At 38.2% G+C, this 20,744-nt stretch overlaps 1 protein-coding gene across 1 annotated transcript in view; it reads left to right on the top strand.

Moving 5' to 3' along the window:
* Nucleotides 1-20,744, top strand: part of PDE7B (phosphodiesterase 7B) — a 360,697-nt gene that overhangs the window by 78,358 nt on the left and 261,595 nt on the right. The window contains exon 2 of the mRNA XM_033235376.1: nt 15,854-15,914. Coding sequence (XP_033091267.1) covers nt 15,854-15,914 — 61 coding nt within the window. The remainder of the gene's footprint in view (nt 1-15,853; nt 15,915-20,744) is intronic.

Below are 20,744 nucleotides of genomic sequence, written 5' to 3'. Positions count from 1 at the left end.
GGTCTCGCTCTGTCGCCCAGGCTGGAGTGCAGTGGCCGGATCTCAGCTCACTGCAAGCTCCGCCTCCCGGGTTTACGCCATTCTCCTGCCTCAGCCTCCCGAGTAGCTGGGACTACAGGCGCCCACCACCTCGCCCGGCTAGTTTTTTGTATTTTTTAGTAGAGACGGGGTTTCACCATGTTAGCCAGGATGGTCTCGATCTCCTGACCTCGTGATCCGCCCACCTCGGCCTCCCAAAGTGCTGGGATTACATGCTTGAGCCACCGCGCCCGGCCAATATTTTCACTTATAGTAAATGAGTAACAATGATAAAATTTTTTTCCCGGAAATAAAAACAATGGAATATATTACGGGAAGTGTTACAAGGGAATGTCCCCTCTCTTAACAACTTGAAAACAAATGAGAGATTTTTCAACATGAAGAACACAATTCCACAATGATAGCATGGTGCACAATACATCATTTTTTGGAAGATTTTGAGGCTTAAAGACTTCAGTCTAGGTTTAATACCCTTAGCAATATACATGTGTGTACATATGTATGGGGAATGGTAATCTGTGTATAAACATGCACACAAACAGAAATGTACATTGAACTAAAAATCTTTGTAAAATGAGGTGGCGGGAGTGGGGAGCAAGATTTTAAAAACAGATGTTCATTAAAACTTTTTTGTTACCACACACACACACACACACACACACACACACTGGTATACACATTATTTCAAAAGCAGAGTAGAATATATTAATATAAATAAAGTAGACCTGGATTCAGACCCTAAGGACTTCGTGGATTAATAGACAAAGAAAAAAATGTAAAGTAGAAAGTGGCTTAAAAAATTTATATGGCCGGGCGCGGTGGCTCAAGCCTGTAATCCCAGCACTTTGGGAGGCCGAGACGGGCGGATCACGAGGTCAGGAGATCGAGACCATCCTGGCTAATACGGTGAAACCCTGTCTCTACTTAAAAATACAAAAAACTAGCCGGGCGATGAGGTGGGCGCCTGTAGTCCCAGCTACTCGGGAGGCTGAGGCAGGAGAATGGCATAAACCCGGGAGGCGGAGCTTGCAGTGAGCTGAGATCCGGCCACTGCACTCCAGCCTGGGTGGCAGAGCAAGACTCCGTCTCAAAAAAAAAAAAAAAAAAAAAAAAAAAAAAAAAAAAAATTATAGGAAATTCAGGAAAGAAGAATGTTAACTTAGGTTCAAAAACAATCAGGAAAATGTCATAAAAGATTGCCGTTTCTGATATAAAAAAATAGAACGAATGAATCAGCCCTACTATTCGATAGCACAACAGGGTGACTATAATTAATAATTACTTAACTATACATTTTTAAATAACTTAAAGAGTGTAATTGGATTGTTTGCAACTCAATAGATAAATGCCTGAGGGGATGGATACCCCATTCTCATGATGTGCTTACTTCACATTGCATGCCTGCATCTAAACATCTCATACACCCGATAGATATATACACCTACTATTTACCCACACAAATTAAAAATAAATTTTTAAAAAATCACCATTTCAGCTAGGCCTTGAATAGTAGGGATAATTTGAACATATGGAGAAGGGGAGGCAAACATTGAAGTTTAAAAAAATGGAGAAAGAGATAGATAAATATATAGATACGCACATTCACGAAATCGTACTATTGAGCCAGGAGCTTTCCTGATCATATCTAATCCCCAGGACAACCTGTGAGGCAGAAAGTTTTCTTCACATTCCGGAGATGAGGAAGCAGGTTCAGAAAGTCTCCTGCGGTCATGGGACTGGGAGGTGCCATGCAGAAGCTGTGGGACCCAGAGCCCACGTTCTCTGGCTCCACTTGTTTACACTTCCTCAATGATTTGGAGACATGAGCTTGTAGGACAAAGCAAAGAGCAAAGCTTCCCTTTGATTGGAGAGCAAGATAGCACAATACCCAAAGTGGAAAGTACGGTTTTTCCTTCTTCTTCTGTTTTACCTGACAAGGGCCAGAATTTAAGGGTCTGTTAGTCATAGATGGCATGGAGTATGCACTCCCTGTGTGCTGGGCACTGTGCTGAGAACCTTCTGTGTGTTATCTCATTTGATCTCTTAAGAGCTCTGTCTCCATGGTTTTCAGTGAAAGCACAGAGGGTTAGAATAAGGTCATTTCCAAGGTCAAAGAGCTAGAATACGGTGGAGTTGTGATTCAAACTCACTGTTACTAGACTCCAGACAAGAACCTGGGGTCCTAATCACTAAACATAGTGCACTACAAGGCACAGTTATGTAACATATCTCTTATGTATCTGCGTATAAATATGCATGCATACATACATATGTGTTTACTTTGTGTGTATACACACACACGTGCACAAGATACACCCCTCAAAAATTTCATACCTATCAGTGATCTCCAGGTATGCTTGTGTTGACATGTTTGAGTTTAATACAGTTCGTTTAATGATGTTACTTGGTGATATTTTCTTCATTTGGCCATGAATTAAAGAGCATTTACTGGGCACCTGCTTTAAGCCAAACATTCTGTGGACAGCAGGATTCAAAGCTAAGATATAACTCCTGCCCTTAAATAAGCTGGTAGGTTTAATAACATTGGTCTATATGTAATGCATTATTTTGAAAGTTATTTCCTATTATTGTGTTCAATTTATTTTTTGATAAATTGAACATAGAGATCACAGTTTTAAATTACAAGGCTAAAACGATTCAAATAAGCAAAAACATCCTAGTTTGCTAACCATCAATTAAATAATAAGCATTGTTAAATGATGAATATATATGATATTGCAATGTCAGTTTCACAGGCAGATCTACTAGGAAGCTAATGAAGTATGATCTTCAAGATTCTTCAATTTCATTGACACATTCTAAGATTCTATTCTTATTTTTGTGATCATTCATTTGTATTCGTTTTCTTAAGAGTCCTCCCTTTGTATTTTATAAATTTTCGGATCTAAGAGGACGAAATATGCCCCTGGTCAATCTTTAATAATTTAAAGACAACTCAATGATTTGGGATTGATTTCACAGTCCACAAAAAATAAAGAACTATTTCTTCCTTATATCTCTGTTGGTACTCACTTCTATTTAGTATTTGCATTTTAGTTACTCCAGTAGATACCCATAGTAGAGCATAAGTACTAATAAAAATTAAAACTCATGTCAATGATTATCTCTACCTATAAAGAAGCCTGCAGAGGGTCTTGAAGCAATAAAGTAATTTGAATGAAAACTACAAACCATGAATAACATGGCACCTACTACTTCAAATAATCCCCAAGTGAACCTTATATAACTTTTCTTCTTGGACATTTGAAACACTTTGCTAGTTTAACTCCTTAACCCTGTACTAATGAGATAGAATATAGGTATTACCTCCATTTACAGGATATGGACTCTGATCAAGGAGATTTAAAACAAATTTTGTTTATTTAATTTTGGTAATATTTGCCAGTGAAAAGAGCTGCTATTTAAAAATATATATATTTGGGCCAGGTGCAGTGGCTCACACCTATAATCCCAGCACTTCGGGAGGCCAAGGCGGGCGGATCACGTGAGGTCAGGAGTTCGAGACCAGCCTGGCCAACATGGTGAAACTCTGTCCCTACTAAAAAAATAAATACAAATATTAGCTGGGCACAGTGGTAAGTGCCTGTGATCCCAGCTACTCAGGAGGCTGAGGCAGGAGAATTGCTTGAACCCGAGAGGCAGAGGTTGCAGTGAGTTGAGATTGTACCATTGCACTCCAGCCTGGCAACAAGAGGGAAACTCCACCTCAAAAAAATATATATATATATGATATATATTTTTTATATAGACAGATGAAATATATATAAATATACATATATCTATTTGAGATGGAGAAGTCTATATATATATATATATCATGAATATATATATATTCATTATTCTTGCTCTCCAGGAAAAATATCTTTCAAAAACATTGAAAAATATTTCAACACTCAAAGAATGGAGAAATCTTTGCCTTCAGGTTTGACTCCACCTGAAGCATCTGTAATAGATTCACTGCATGGCCCCAGATGCTAACTTCTTAGTGGAGTAATGGCATTAAAACTTGTAATTTGAACTAATTTAAGTATAACTTTATTCACATATTCTTCTCTTTAAGGATTTTTGTCTCACAGATTTTAATTGCAGTAATAAATGGGTTCAGTGTATTTTTGCCCCAAATTATGTATTCATTATTTCAGCTAAGCAATATTTATTGAGAACCTATGATATGATGGATATTGATCCTAGTGCTGGAAGCAGCAATGAATTAGACAGAAAGTCTCTACTTTCATGAAGTGTCAGGAGAACTTTGAGGAAGTGTCTTTCAAGTATTGCTCTTGCCAAAGTCTGTTGTGGAGTTTGGTAAACTGTACCAAAGTAGTATATGACTGCTAGCAAAATACACATGATTTCATTTTGACTTGCAGCTTATAAAACCTGTCAGTCATTTCTTCAAAATATTGGATTTTCTAGCTCTAGCTTGGGGTTGCCATTGATTGCCAGTAGAATTTAACGAAATTTCCTTTCTGAGGCCAACTGCGTGTCTCAGCGCTGTCCATGTGGAAATGGTCAATACAATTTGACCAGTAATAGTTTTTTGATTGTCTATGGGAACATCTGGATCTTTGACCTCACAAGTAGTTAAACAACAAGCCCTTATCCCTGTGCAAAAGTGTTTGTTCCTGTGTGGCTCAGAGGCTCTGTGTTTGCATGTTGGGCTTCATGTTCTGGAAGTCATTTTCCCTAGCAGTGAGGTTATTTAATTCCAAGGACTGGTTTGAATTTCTTTTTAAACTATAAGTGTATGGGATTACATTTAATTGCTGGTTTATGTACAGGAGCATTGCTGCACTGAGCTGCAAGGAGCACATTATAAGTACTCATTTGTCCTGAGTAAATATTCATTCAGTTACAGACTGGATGAGAGCCCATGAATCTCTGAATCATGATGTCTGGAGATCTGGACATCAGATATGCAAATATCTGGAGATATTGCTGATATTATCTATTAATGTTTTGCTATCTGTAGGGTCTTATAAAGTAGCTTGACAATTGCAGTGTAAATCAGGAAAACGAATGCCTAAAGCTTGGACACGTTGACCAGATGGCTGGAGTTTAACAAGTGTGAGTACATATTTGTTGGCAACACACAATCAGACAAAAAGGCGCTCGTCCCAGCAGCTCACAGTGACGTCTGTCCAGGAGCAACAGCAACACAGACTGAGGCCTTGCTGAACATTATATCAGGCTCAGGGGCAGGAACATATGGTCTTGTTCTGGTTCAAATCTTCCTCTGAAGGTGACAGTCAAGTCAAGGAGTGATTTTCTTGAAGTACAGCATGCTCTTCCAGCAGTTTCTGAGAGGGAGATGTCCCTAAAAGGGTGAAGAGAGGGCATTTGTTCCAGGACCCTGGTTTCTCCACCTTCCAGGATCCAGAGGCCTAACTGTTCATCACCCCTTTTAGCTCATTCTCAGCGCTCACTCTCTGCATGATTCAGAAGGCCACATTCTTCATAATACAGTCATGCTAGACTTGGAATTTTGACAAACCATGTTCTCATTTCTATGATCTATGCTTCATAAAGACCATATGGAGTATACTGAATCTAAAGAAATCTATCTGATTGTGAACACACTGTGTGAGGCACTACTGAGAAGGGAGTTGGAGTGAGGAGGGCCTCTGGTGGCATTGTCTAACTTGGCTGATTGACACAACTGAAAGTGTTAGACATAATTGGGAGGATGTCATTAGACACTCACTAACAAGGTGGTACCCCACTTAGGAGAACCCTTTTTCCACCTAAGGGTCCTGTTCAGTGTGGCGAGGAGCGACATTGGTCAGCAAACACGGCTGCTGCATGTGGTACTCATGTTACAGAAACTTCCTAAACCCTTTCGGGATCTCTCTCTATTGCCTTGAACAGATGGCCTGTGAGCTACGGGGCCTTCTTCCAGATCCACGGCCTGCAATATCTAGGCTTGTGTCCAATCACTAAATGGAGTCCTGCAGGGCCCTTCCTGATCTGGCTCCTGCCAACTTCCCCAGCCTTGTGTATCTCCACTCTCCAGTTCTACTGGTTATCTGAATCCCATTCCCTTTAGCCATCCTTCATTTCCTCAATCGCCTTCAGACTTTTGCATCCACAATTTCTCATTCTTAGAGCAAACATCCTCCCAGCTTATCTTGCACCTCCAACCTCCACTGAAGACTTAATACTAGTTTTTCTCTCCCCTACTTAATCAGAAGACATTATTCAGAAACTTTTCCACAACCCATCAGGATGTAGCCAGTTTGGCTGATCACCTAGAAGAGACCCCTTTTTCCCAAATCTGGGTGGGTTCTTCCCGCTTCCTCAATGCCAAGGATAAGGGCACATCAGACAGGGTCACCGCCTCCATCCTGCCCCAGTGACCTCTGCTCTCTAGACCTCTGGTCTTGCAGGCTAACGTCTGAATGACCAGGGCTCTCCATCATGGGAGGAGCAAAATCTTCCCCTCATAAAACCCCATGATTTATATGGTAGAACTGTGCTTTGTATCTTGTACACACTACCACCAAATGACCCTATTCTGCTTCTACCTCCTTCCTTCCACAAAGCCACATACACAGCAGGCCCCATTGTAGTTTTAGGCTATATAAGATGCTTTCACATATATTACATTTCTGTAGAGGAGTGAGCATTGTTACTCCCTCTACTCTATAATGAGTTTTGAAAGGATAAGTCAACTGTGACTAAGATCACACAGCTGTTGAGGAATAGGCTTGGGATTTGAACCCTGATATACTCAGTTCTTTCCATTATGTGCACCAATCTGTTCTCTTTCTTTCTTTTTTTTTCTATATTGCCTCCTGTTTTCTCCAACACAAAGTGTCTGTGAACTTCACCTTTTAAAAATGACTATATATAAGTGAAATGTGTTTGGCTTTAGTTGTTTGCCTTCACAGATGTGTCTATCTTTCTGGTAGATAGACACAAAGTATGGCTAGGCGCCAACCCTTGGGATTCTGAGACAATAAGTAAAAGATGAAATAGTACTGCAAAATTCTGACATTTTTGCACTGTGTATCAAGATTTGTGGCATATGTATTTGTGTCTGCTACAGGAAAATTCCTAGAGCACATACCAGAATTATTCCCAAAGTGCCTTGAACTGAGATGTCAAGTCAGTTCCTATAACTGGGTGCACTAGAGACTCCAGTGTATTCCACACCATCAGCCTTCACAGGTACAGGTTTTTCTAAAATGGAACTTGTGCAGAGGTTATAGTCATTTTGCACAATGAAAGAAGCTGTCTTCAGTGTGCATTTCGATGTGTGCTATGGGAGTCAGGACTAACCATGACTCATGGAGACAATGCTGCGTGACTTGGAGAGTGCAACGTAAGACACAATGTCTCTGAGCCTGCACCACACCATCTGACCTCAAGATCTCCCCGCAGGAGTACAAGGAGATCTTAGCCATATAGCCTTTCTATTGCCCTCTACTGTCTAGGGATAAAATGACAGAAAACACAGTTCTGCATTTTGGAAGTTTGCTTAAGAACTAAAAAAATAAAAATAAAAATTACTCTTGGGCTGAAACCAGGTTTTCCAAGTTTTGGTTCATAATAAGTAGTTTTTAAACATTTAAAAATAGGGGTATGTAATAAAATGCTGAGAGACTCTCTGGAGACCTCTGCTGCTGGCACTGCTCTAATAGAAAGCATACGCCATTGAGCTAACATTCTGTTCTTTGACTGAAGAAGAAAACAAAGCTGTTAAAAGCTGGTAAGCTCATTTTCCAATAGCAATAGCATTAATATCTTTCAAGTCACTCCTAACCATAGCTAATTAGAGGTTTATGGGATGGCTCTTCTGGAAGGGTCACCTCAGGTTACGTAGCCCACAGATTTGCTATTGATTGTTGGCAACAATGGATTTGTGTAGAATTTCTGCTCAGCTCGAGGTGATTATCTTTTTTCTTCTTTTTCTTTTGCTGGTGTGTCTCTTATTTTGACTGGCTAAGGTTGGGCTGGACGATGAGGCCCTGATTTGAAAGCAGTGCCAGGTTGTTGCTGGAGATCTGCACTGACAGATTGTTGAAAACTTATTAGTCTCTGACGTTTTAACAGCCTGCAATGGGATAGAAATCTGCTCTTTCACTGGAAAAGCTTAAAAAGGAAAACATGAGCTCGAGCTGAAATCAGCCCCAGTTCCAAATCTGCCGTCCTCTGGCACCAGAGTGCTGAGGGCTGCCACAGCGTGTAGAGATTGAGGCCTCACTGTGCCACCCACATGGTAGACAGGACTCTGCATAAAATGATGTGGACCTGGGTCACTGTCAAGTACGAGACCCTGAAAATGCATCTTCTGGGAGCTGGGGTGTTCTCAACACTAGGTGCTAATGACTTCAGCAGCAGGAGAAATCAGCCTCGCTGAGGTTTCAACTGGTGGTTGGGGGTTTCTTTTGGTCATAGCCATTCTATGAGATAATTCAAGAAAAAGGCCTAAAAACACTTTGGCTTGGTATTCCTCTTTGGGGGTCACTTCTACCTCAAATGGGCAAAATGATGGACACCAATATCATTGGTGAGAGACATCTGGAGCCAATTAAGAGCTATAATACAGAGATAACTATATTGTAATTATTTGATACAATGCTAAAGTAATTCATTAAGCATCTTGGTTCTTCCAAAGCAAACCAAGCCTCTCCAGTCCAGCCCATAAAGATTTTTTTTTTAAATCACTATTGACCCCAATTTTTCTCCAATCCCCTCTGTGATGTCCACTTTGATTAAGCTGTCTGCTTTCACCCACAGCAGTTTTGCTCCCATCCTTGGCAGCTGCTTGCAAGATCCTAACTAAGGTTCTGGACTTTGCCCAGGCAGCTATCTATGCCTGGAGAAGTCCTCTCTTTTACCAGACAACTCTTTCCTATGCTCCAGACTCAGGCCTGCAGTTGTCTCTTTCAAAGCCTTCTCCAGTAACCCCAGTCAGGGGTGGGTACCCAGCATTGAAAGTGCCCTTAGCCTTCTATGTTCTGACTTCAGAGGAGGCTACAAACTTCTTAAGGACAGGACCTAGCCTGAATCTCATTTCATTTTGTATCCACACTCATGGTACAGTGTCAGCACAGGGTAGACACTTAGTAATGTCTTGCTGACTGTTCACTTATTCATTCACTCACTTGATGGACATTAATGGAGATCCAAACTTCCAGGCACTGTCAGGGAGTTCAGTCTCTTAACAGGAGATATCTTTTTATGCTCTACAGACCTAAACTCCTTTCTCTCCAGGCCTATCTTGTAGGGGTCTGTCTTTGATTAGTACCATTCCATTCTTGGTTGGGGAAAAGTGTAAGATGAGAAGTGACCCAGATGTTTGGAAATGTCATCTCAATGTCAGGTTTTGCCCTTCATCAGCCCATCGCAGCTGCACATCATGTGGCTGCATCTATGGCAGTGCTTACTGGTGTGTATGCAAAAAGGTCCTGGAAAAATAATCTCTTCTCACACTACCCCAGAAAACTTCAGAATAGCCCACAGAATTACGGTAAAGAATTATTCATTCATTAATTTAATTAACATTGGGAGTGCCCATTATGCATTAGTCATTGTCCTAGACATTTAGGGATTCAGTGGTGAGCAAATAAAATAGATGCAATCCCAATGGATATATCAGCACACAGGCATTTGCCTTGTTTACCTACAACCTCATTTGGGAAATTCATGTATTATATGGCAAACTTGCAGAATCAAAGTAAGTACAAAGGAAGTGAGGGTAGGGGTGAAGGCAGCCTGTGCTGAAGCTATGCCTACTCCAGATTCCCTTTGTCACTCTTGGGACAGACAAGATGTACTTTACTTTCCACTCGACTTCAGCAACTTCCCCACAGACTGACCACGGTTAGCACTTTTTCAGCTCAAGAAACTTAGGTTTGATTTTTTTTTTTCCCCAAAAATGACTCTAGTCATATGTCAGGGGTTCTTTTTGTTTTGTTTTGGTTTGGTTTGTTTTGTTTTAACGAGCTATCTAGCACAATCATGGAGTGCGTGGGTTTTTCTGCATTTCCGCAATAGCATTCAGTGTTTAGTTCCCAGCTTCATGGGTATCAAGAGGCAATGCACCAATACATTTCTAAGCCCTGGATCACTGCCATGGTGCTGTGTTCTTGAAGTCAACAACTCAGTGATGCTTCCCAGTTTTCCATTTTCTCAATTGTGACCCACTGGCCTAGTAGGCTTCCAGCTTGGTGAGTCAATTTCACAGTGTTGTTTGGAGTGTCATTTCTGGAGGCCTAACCTATAGTCTAATCCTCCAATAATTTCATAAATATCTAATTCCCTTTATTAAATTCCTTTCTGCTAAAAAACAATTATAAATGTGAGAAGAAAATAATAAAAGAACCATAGCCTATTAATTTCTTTCTGATAACATTTAACATTACCTACTTGCAGAAAACTGTTATTTTCTCAGCTGACACTCAGGCAAACCTCTAAGCATCAAGGATTTCTGTCTTCGGTTTTATTTGTTTGCTAATGTTTCCACAGTTCTGAAGATATCAAGACACATTCTCTAAAAAGATTAGTTTCTGGAGGCCTGCTGAGAGAATAATAAATTCAAGTTATAGTAATTACTCAGAAAAATAAAAAGATATATGAAAGCTTATCTGAAGCAGAAAAAACATTAACTGGTTTAAGAAAGCTGGAAGTGCTGTCAATTGAACAATGAGAACAAAAACGTGAGCTTTTCACTGTTTTAAATAACTTCTATTGAATATGATGTGGGACTATTACCAATATTTTAATATTATCAATTGGTTATAATTTTTCTTTAAGGAAAAGAGATTCATTTAATACACAAGGGTGACTTTAAAAATGACTCCTAATATCAATTTTTTTGTAACTAAGCATACGGTGAAAGTGATGATAAAATTCAGTTTACTTAAGAGAAACATATTTTGTATACATTTTTTAGTTCATGGAAATTATATTATTTTAATTTAAAAATTGTCTTAATGTAAGGATAGGTGCAGCAATTTTTATTGTGTTTAAACAGCAAATTAAAATTCCATATATCTATTGTGTACAACATGATGCTTTGAGATATGTGTACATTGTGAAATGGCTAAATCAAGCTAATCAACATATGCCTTACCTCACATACTTAACATTTTGTGGTAAGAATACTTAAAATCTACTCTCTTAGCAATTTTCAAATGTGCAATACATTGTTATTGCTATAGTCACCATGTTGTACAATAGATTTCTTGAACTTATCCCTCCTAAGTAAGATTTTGTAGTATTTTACTAATATTTCTCCAATTTTACCCTCTAACCTCACAACCTCCCAAGCTCCTGGTAACTATTATTCTACTCTCTGCTTCTACAAATTCAACTTTTTTGAATTCAACATAGAAGTGAGATTAAACAGTATTTGTCTTTCTGTACCTGGCTTATTTCATTTAACATAATGTCCCCCAGATTCATCTGTTATCACAAATGACAAGATTTCCTTCTTTTTTCAAGAGTGAATAATATTCCATTGTGTGTGTATATATCACATTTTCTTTAGCCATTCAACTGTTGATGAACACTTAGGTTGGCCCCATGCCTTGGCTATTGTGAATAATAGATGCAATATTTTATAGCATTCATCTTTCTCTTCCTGAATAAAAGTCCAATTTTAGATATAATGTGGAAAATTCTTAATAAATAAATAAAAATTAGCAACCAACTTGTGAAATATTGTGACTTTTAAAATTAGAAGAATTTCTTCATTTTCAATCCTAAAAACTAATATGGGAATTAAAATAGAATTTTACTGGATGAGTTAAATTTATTAATTTTTATTTTTGTATTACAGTCTTATCTACAATAATTTAAATCAGTACATTCTTGTGCATAATGAAGTAAAAACTAAACTTGCAATGATACTATGATGTAGATTATATTACCCTGTTTTACAGATAAGAAGGCAGATTTGCAAAACTAAATGCCCATGATAGAACAGTGATAAGAGGAGGCAGCGACCAGATTTGAATTTTGATCAGTCTGATCCAAAGCCTGTGCTCTACTACATGGCAATTCTTGCAAACAGCCAGTGGTTAGTGGGTCAGAGAAGAGGATAAAAGTAAAGATAGTCTATTTGGCCAAGGCAATGAGCAGGTCAAAAGTAGCCAATATTTGAGAATCTATGTATCTCGGTCAAGCATCCGGTAACCTGTCAACATTTATTCTATCCATCATTGGAGAAGAGTATTCCATAGTGAGTGGTACTGCCTGTGCCTCAATTTTCTACTCTGCTAAAGGAGTACAATGAGACTGTGAAAAGTAGATGCACAGCACTTAGAACAAGGCTTAGCCCATAATGAGGGTGCAAATGTTAGCAAGTCCACAAATACTTAGTCTACCTAATCCACAAAGATTTATGAAGGCCCTGGTATGAACAAGGTAGCAGGGTTACAATAATGAGGCATGTTAGGAACACTAACAATGAACATGGTTTGACTTTATGGTCTCTGAGGGCAATGGACATTACACACATGAATTCATATCCTCTGTGCTATGGAAGGAGATCATGCGCCAGCAGGATCTCTCTGTTGCTAGCAGAGATCCAGCCCATTGGATGAGGTCTTCAATAACTATGCCCTATTATCTGAAGGCAGTGTTGGCTAGGAGAGATGGGCACGAACAAGGCAGGTTGGTCTCAATATTTCAGACACAGAAGATAAGACAAAGATAGAATCCCTAAGGAGAGATTCGATCCTGAGAATTAGACAGAATCCTGGTGAGCAGCACCAGGTACAAAGTCAGGGTCACCTGGCAGCACGGTGCTTGGATGGGGACTCCCAGCAAGTTTGACTAGAGCATAGAAGGAGAAGTGTTGCAGCACCCAAGAACCCAGCAGGGCACAAGACATTCCCCCAGGGCAGATCCTGCAGTTTTCTGAAACTTAGACCCTGTGGCTTAGCCCAATTAATCTCGTAAACTGGGTCATCACCCTGGGTTGCACAGCAAGCAGGAGCCTGGCAGCAAAGGCTGGATAAACACTGGCATCAATAGGAAAAAGCACAAGAAAGAAACTGGTTTCTTTCAAGCCCTGAGAACAATCAGATTCCCTCGGGTATTGCTTTCAAATCTGTTACCATCATCAGGTAACTTTACAAAACAGGGCAATTAAAGAGCTAGGTAAAGGTGCCTCCGCAATCTCCCAGACCTCCAGGGAGAATAAGACAAGGAAGAGAACCACCTCATTGTCACTGGAAGAGCCACCACACCTGTTCTTGCTACTTGGTGATGAGCTTGTCTGGCCAGTGAACCCAGTCAGGCCATGACTGTTAAGGAATACATGCTTCACAGGAGTTTCAAAAACTCCTCCTGAATTTGTTTATGGCCAAGAAAGAGAGCACGACCCCAGCTCCTGTGCCCCTATTCACACCAGTTTGCCAGTTGAGTGGCACATATAAGGCTGCCCTTGGGCTATGGTAGCAAAGAGAAGTTATGAAACCTCAACCCATCAACCCCAGCCCCTAGAGGCCCTACAAGGAAAGTAGGAAAGCTCTTCCTTCACAGCACATGTCTGGACTTCATCCTTAGCAAAAGGCAGGGAAGCACTGTAGGGTCCTGGAGTTATTTCCTTGTAGGATGCAGAATGTGAATTGATAGAGCTTCCTAGCACTTTGTTTTGCCAAGAAGTTTAAAATGTTTTTGGAAACCTCTGATCCTTCATTTTAAAGTATTAACACTTTCAGGTCAAAAAATATCACTTTAAAATGCAGGTAATGCAGAAAATGCATCCTAGTAATTTGAAAAGGTTTAATGTCTGCCAAAACAACAAAATAGGAATAAACAGTATGATCAGACTCCATGGGTCATTAGTCCTCACATTTGCTTCTCTGACCTGACTTGGTGGCATACATTGGCATCCCCATGTTTACTTACGAACAAATGAAGCATGAAGAGATTAGGTGACATGATAAATATGACATGAGGTGAACAGAGTAGCTGGGAAGAAAGCTCAAGATGTAGGATCTCCATTGAGAACTCAATGCTCTTTTGCCACCTTAAGTTGCATCCAACCTCCTTCCTCCACGGTCAGGCCTCTTGAATCACAAAAGCAGCTTTCTTTCTTTTCACATCACTGAACCAGCTGTCCAGCTCCTCCACGTAATGTAGGCCACCTTAAAAAAAATGGATTGACTTGAATGTAACAGCATCATCCTTTCTCCTCTCAACTTGCCCCTCTTTGTACCAGAGGATGTCGTAATCAGGTGTGAAGAACATGAATTCTCACATCCAGGAATTTTTTCCCCTTAAATTACTTTGTCTTATAATGTATAACGTATAGATACAACAAAGATTGATGGGAGTGGAATTAACCAAGTTGTGAACAGTAAAAGGAAGAGGAAAACCAGTGAATGTAGCTCATCTTCAGTCTCCTTAAGGGCAAAGGAAATATGTAGTGAGAACAAGTTACTGATGAAGACAGTCCAGTCTGCTACCAAATGGCCTCTCAAGGAAGACAGGTGCAGAGATGTATTGTGCAAAGGGCCATTTTTATGTTCAGAGTTGTGACTATGAGGACAATTCTTATTTCAAAATATTTGAAATGAAGGAAAACATTCAGAGAAGAATTTAAGGGACACATCATTACAGAAGAAATTGCTAGCCCCAGTGTGCCCTCCAACATTTCATTTCTCAGCATTTCTTCCCCCTACCCTAATTTGACGCTTCATTATTCATTGCATGAATAAACACTTATTTATCTGTTTTGTACCAAGACATTAAAGTTTTATATGAAATTTCTCTAGTCTCTAGTTATAAATCTAGAAGACAACTTGCTATGTCATAGAGTATGAACATTTCATCTTTTCTGGATTTTGCCAATTTTTTTCTAAAGCGATTGTATCATTTTATACTCCATCCCACAATGTGTGAGAGTATCCATTTCTCTACAGTCTTGAAAACACTTGTTATTGCCAGACTTCTAAATTTTGTGAAATTGTTGAGTTGAAAATAAACCTCATTTTATCTTTAATTTGCTTGCTTCTGATCACAGCTATGGTTAAATATGTTTTCTGTGTTTATTGACCATTCAGATTTTTCCTCTTCTATAAATTGCTTGCTCATGTCCTTTATCCATTTTTCTGTTCGATTGTTATGTTCTCATTGATTTGAAAGATTTATGTATATATTCAAGTACTAACGCTTCATCAATATATTCATCATACAAATGTGGCCTGTTCTTAAATAACTGATTGTATCTGTACAGGAATTTACCTTGCACAAAAGTTTTAACAAGCAAGTTAAAACTAAGACATAGATAAGAAAGTTGATATTTCTGTGAGTCTGTGAGTTCAGGAAAAGCATTATGAATGCCAGTTTTTCATTATTTATCTACCTGTTTTTCCTTCCAAGTTCAGAGAGATCAAGTACAGGCCACCTAGCTTTATGCTTGATAGTATCTCTGCTTTGCAGAGTGGGTAGTGTAGAATAATATGAGAGATGAATAAGGACCAACTTTGAGAATAATTAGCCACAGATTATTGGGCCTAATAGATTGCATATCTTCCACTGAAATAGAAACTGTTTCAAACCAAGTGCATCTCTAGTCATGACTTCACATTGGAGTACACAGAATCAGCTTCATGCAGGGGCATAAGGCATACAGAAACAATCTATTCCAACTTATCCCTCAAATATTTTACTACCAGGCCAGTCTCTGCTCATGACATAAGTTCCTAGACTCAGGTAACCAATGAAAACAAAAGTAGAACAATGTTATGGTAATGTCAGGTCACATGGATATATTGCCTTGGGAATCTTGATACGAAATCTTAAAATAACCATGGCTATCTTTCTATTTCAGAGGTGTGGCGAAATCTTGTTTGAGAACCCCGATCAGAATGCCAAATGTGTTTGCATGCTGGGTAAGAAGGCTTCTCATTTTAAATATATTAAGCATGTTGATGTCATGTGGAGTTATCGTTGTTCTGTTGCCTTTTTGACTGTCTCTCATTCCGTTTTGAAGAGGCTGATAGGTTCTTTTATGGGTATATAGGCAGCTGTAACACATTTATATGTGTAACACTTGATGATGAGAAAAGATTTTGATTTTCTTAATTAGTCAGTCAAGGACCGTGCTTCTGAGTGTTTCAAAATTTTTCTTGGATCATCAGCATAACATAGAATTAGGTGGTTTGTATTCAGGCAGCTATGATGAAAAGGTAATTCCTAAACCAGAGATGGATGATAAGATAGATAAGTAAATTATTAAGTCCTTACATCACAGCTCAAAACCCTTACTTAGAATTCCTGGAAGAAATGTATATTTAAACTACCGTAATCTGAAGTCAGCACAACTATTATCCACACAGCATTTGTAACAAAATAACAACATTGTAATGAATAATCATGTGTTCTTGTAGGACGATATATCATCAATGCCTTTGACAAACTCTTTTAATATGTACTATTGGGTAATGAAGTTGGTATTATTTTCCTCATTATATAGGTTGGAAACAATTATAGAGAATATAAGTGATGCACTTAACCTCGAAGTGAGAAATGGATCCAATCATGATATGAAAGTTTCTAAACAGTGAAATCTTAGGTCTAGTGTTTAGATCTTATGTAAGCCACTAAACTACGTCCAATAAAGTTGCAATTCATTATAGTAATAGAAGTAAACAGTAGCATGGATACATAAAAATAATTTCTAAACTTTATTTTCACCAAATTTTTACCTTTGTAGATTCTAACTTTGAACTATATTAATAAGCAAAGAAAAAATATTCGTTTTAGCATTTTCCATTTGCTCTGCCCACTTCATATATTGACAGTCTAGATTATTGGTGAAAAACAGACAGCAAGATAAATAGAGGCAGGTGAAGATCTTGGTAATTTATAATTTGAAATAATCATGTAACAAATAATCAAAGGTGGTACATGACTTAAGAAACAAACAAAAACCAGACATCATATTTTTCTACCCTTCTAATCTTTCTTAAATTCTTTACTAATTTTTAAATCTCTCTTTACAGTTCTTTTTTTTTTTTTTTTTTTTTTGAGACGGAGTCTCACTCTGTCACCCAGGCTGGAGTGCAGTGGCCGGATCTCAGCTCACTGCAAGCTCCGCCTCCCGGGTTCACGCCATTCTCCTGCCTCAGCCTCCCCAGTAGCTGGGACTACAGGCGCCCGCCACCTCGCCCGGCTAGTTTTTTGTATTTTTAGTAGAGACGGGGTTTCACCGTGTTAGCCAGGATGGTCTCGATCTCCTGACCTCGTGATCCACCCGTCTCGGCCTCCCAAAGTGCTGGGATTACAGGCTTGAGCCACCGCGCCCGGCCTTCTTTGCAGTTCTATGTTTTTATTTTAGTTAAGATGGTGGATATATAGTAATACATTCATTGAAAAATGAACTTTTTACTAGAAGCACATGAGCAAAGAATATAGTATTGCATCCCTATACCCATTTCAAATATCCAATATTCCTTCCCCTTGAAAGTGTGAAATGAACATGTCTCCAAAGTTCTAACATTTCAGGTACTAGATAGATATACAGATAGATAGATGATAGATAGATAGACAGACAGACAGGCAGGCAGACAAAACAGATACAGATGAAAGCAGAAAAAATCCTTTGTCAAGCCATGTGTCCCAATTTTGGATTTGGGAAATTGTCTTACCACCACATCAAATAATCTATTCAATAATTAACTCATTTAATTTTCCACAACAACAAGATGAGTTTGGTGCTATTGCTATCTTCATTTCACAAATAAGGAAATTGAGGCAAATGGTCTAATACTGCAGGTACTTACTACCACTGAAATATTATTTGATTGCAGCTTTCACCTGGTCTAGTAACTTGAATCAATGTTTAACTCATGATCATTTTAAGCACATGAATACATCATCTATTTTGACTGAATGTTTCTGTGTCCTGTCTTCCATGTCAGTTGCTTGATTAATTTATAGCTAGGAGAAGAACAAGAGACTTTCTACTACTGCCTATATATTTGAATTCACTTAAAGTAAGATCAGTTATCTTTCCATCTCTTCTAGATTATATAGTTTGGTTTATATAGCTGCCAGAAAGCAATCCTGACTGCCAAATGTGTCTCTAATGAATCTGCCAGATTGCACAAAATTCTAAAATTAGAAATGTATTTATATAAATCAGTTTTATGTTGCTACCACTATCATAATAATTACAGTTAATTGAGCATTTACTATGTGGCAGGTGAAATTATCCCAAACATCTTACATAATTAGGTCATTTATTCTAAGTAAATTGAGAGAAGCCCTATCTTTCAAAATATATCTCTGGTAATAAAAGAATTTTAATTAAGCTTCTGGTTATTAACCTTGTAGATTTCATTAGTTTGTTAGATTTCCCTTTTCTTCATAATACAGAACTAAATAATAAAAGGAACCGTGAGAATGGAAGTTTTTACTAGTTTCAGGACACATAGCAAGAACAAGTATACATTTTACCTTTAAGATAGACAGTAAATAATGAGTGTTCAAAGATAATATTATGCCTAGTGAGTTTGAGTTGCTCACATAGTGAAAATTGTGCCCTTGAGGAGCTTATATTTAAGAAGATTTAGATTTTTTAAGAGAATTGCTGCAACTTTTAATTCAGACACTAATGAAGTCCTTTGAAATCTTAGATGGAAGAATACCAAAATAAAATCATTATGGATATCAATACACATAGATCAACCCCACCATTAACATATATTTACCTGAAGCCCAAGGACTGCCACTTCACAGCAAAATGATCCTAGATGATAAAAGAAAGCAGTTTAATGGTTTATTCACTTAAACAAGAGAAATCAAGTTATAAGCACATAAGTCCCTAAAACTGAGCCCACATCTTGTATTTCTTCAAGAAAGAACATCTATATTAACACAAAAAGCACTTCTTCACCACTATCTAAGGTATTAATTAGTTTGTTGCTATCTTCAAAAGGAATCTCAGGTAATGTTCTTATGATTTTCTAAAGCATTTTTTGAGAAAACTTTACATCTTACACAACAAAGTATAAGGAGTCTCTGATATTATAAGGGACTATTGTGTTTTATAAGCACTGCCAACCACAAATGTGGTTTTTATTTTTGCAGGTAATTTTATAACATTTTTATGAATAAATCAAAATTTCTTAACGAAAAAACCAAATACATGGGGCCACCTCAATATTCAGATCCCTGATGCGGGCCAACCTGAGACATCCTCATCTTTAACTAGTCAAGCCCTTGGCTCACTCCCCTGGAAACCTGCCTCTGTACCTGCACACACTCCAGGCTTGGGTACCTGCTGGATCCTAGCTGTGTACTGGTTTCAGCACAGTTAGGGTGGAATATGGAGAAGGGTCACTAGCCAGAGACTCCATTTGCATTTCCTTCTCTTCCACTGGCGAGTCCCAAGATCATTCTGAAAAGTACTGTTTTTATGCTTTTAGTTGTCTACCTCACGACTTCCACGAATAAGTCATTCTTACTGAAAATCACACTTCTGACTCATTCTGTTAAATGAGACATAAGTGTAAAATTCACCTTGAGTTACTCTGGTGCGCCGAATTCAATGCAGCTTTAAATGGAACCAAACTACTGTCATGTATGGGTCTAGTAGGGAATTATTTCTGGCTTCAGGTGAATAACTCATGTTGGATATGAAGGTAAATACAGGTGTACTGCAGAGCTGACTACACGGAGTGTTAACTATTTATTCCTTACAATTGTTCAGAGAGCAAATGTGGATGATCAAGTTAAACACCAAATTGTAATAAATGTTGCTTTCTTCTTTCCTTCAGCTTAGGGCAATGTGCATAGAGCTTCTGTCTTCCTGTCCTCCCCTCTCCACCTTCCTTTTTATGAATTTAGCCATAAGATTTCACTCAGGTTCAAATTGGCTCAGAAGTTTATATAATTACATCAATGGATATACAACTGTATAGCAAGACTTTTACCTTCTTCAGGTCTCATGAACAGATACTAAAAGAAAGAGGAAGTGGAAGGGACATTATCTCTCATTGTATAATTAATGCATGAAGTATGGCAAGTTACAAAAAAAAGTTTACAAAAAAGCATAATAAAAAAAGCATAATGAAAACTGTTGGGCAAAAAGAGCCAAGAGTATTTAAAGAAATTATGTAAAATGATCAATGTTGATTCACTTCTTAGTTCATTTGTGAACCTTGCTCTGTGAAATGATAAATCATCGGAAAAGAAACTTTCAAAGAGAAATTCCTGATCAGATTTAGTGCTTCTTTGTATTTCCTCTTTTTCTTATTAGAGTGGGACTTTTTCAAATTATAAGCCTTAATTCTTAATTTATGATATTTTGTTGGCTCAATTTCTCCATCCTCTTTATCAAGGTTTAATTTTTTTAATTTGAAATTTTCAGTGGCCCTGTTTTTGTCTCATGTATGATTTCTTTCGTGCTGATGAGTGTTATGACTATGGGAATGTACAATAGGCACTTTTTTACCTGACATAACTTACAAGGGAGTATTCATATTAGTCAGTTTTCTAGTTGAAAATTATTATAAATTATTTAAATGATTGCTAATCTTCAGAATAACAGAACACCAGAAAATCAATATTTTATTAACATTCAACATAGGCATAGAGGGACTTGCTTTGTAGCACTAGCTCTGAAAAATTAACCGTGTACTCATAGAAGTTGCTTCATCTCTCTAGGATTCAATTCATAGTTTTCCTGCAAAGTGGAAATAAAAACATCTGTCCTT

Source organism: Trachypithecus francoisi, unplaced genomic scaffold (assembly GCF_009764315.1).
Source record: "Trachypithecus francoisi isolate TF-2019V2 unplaced genomic scaffold, Tfra_2.0 Lachesis_group15, whole genome shotgun sequence".
Classification (NCBI taxonomy): Eukaryota; Metazoa; Chordata; class Mammalia; order Primates; family Cercopithecidae; genus Trachypithecus; species Trachypithecus francoisi.
The sequence above is the reverse complement of the archived record's forward strand: the minus strand, read 5'-3'. Positions and strand labels throughout refer to the sequence as shown.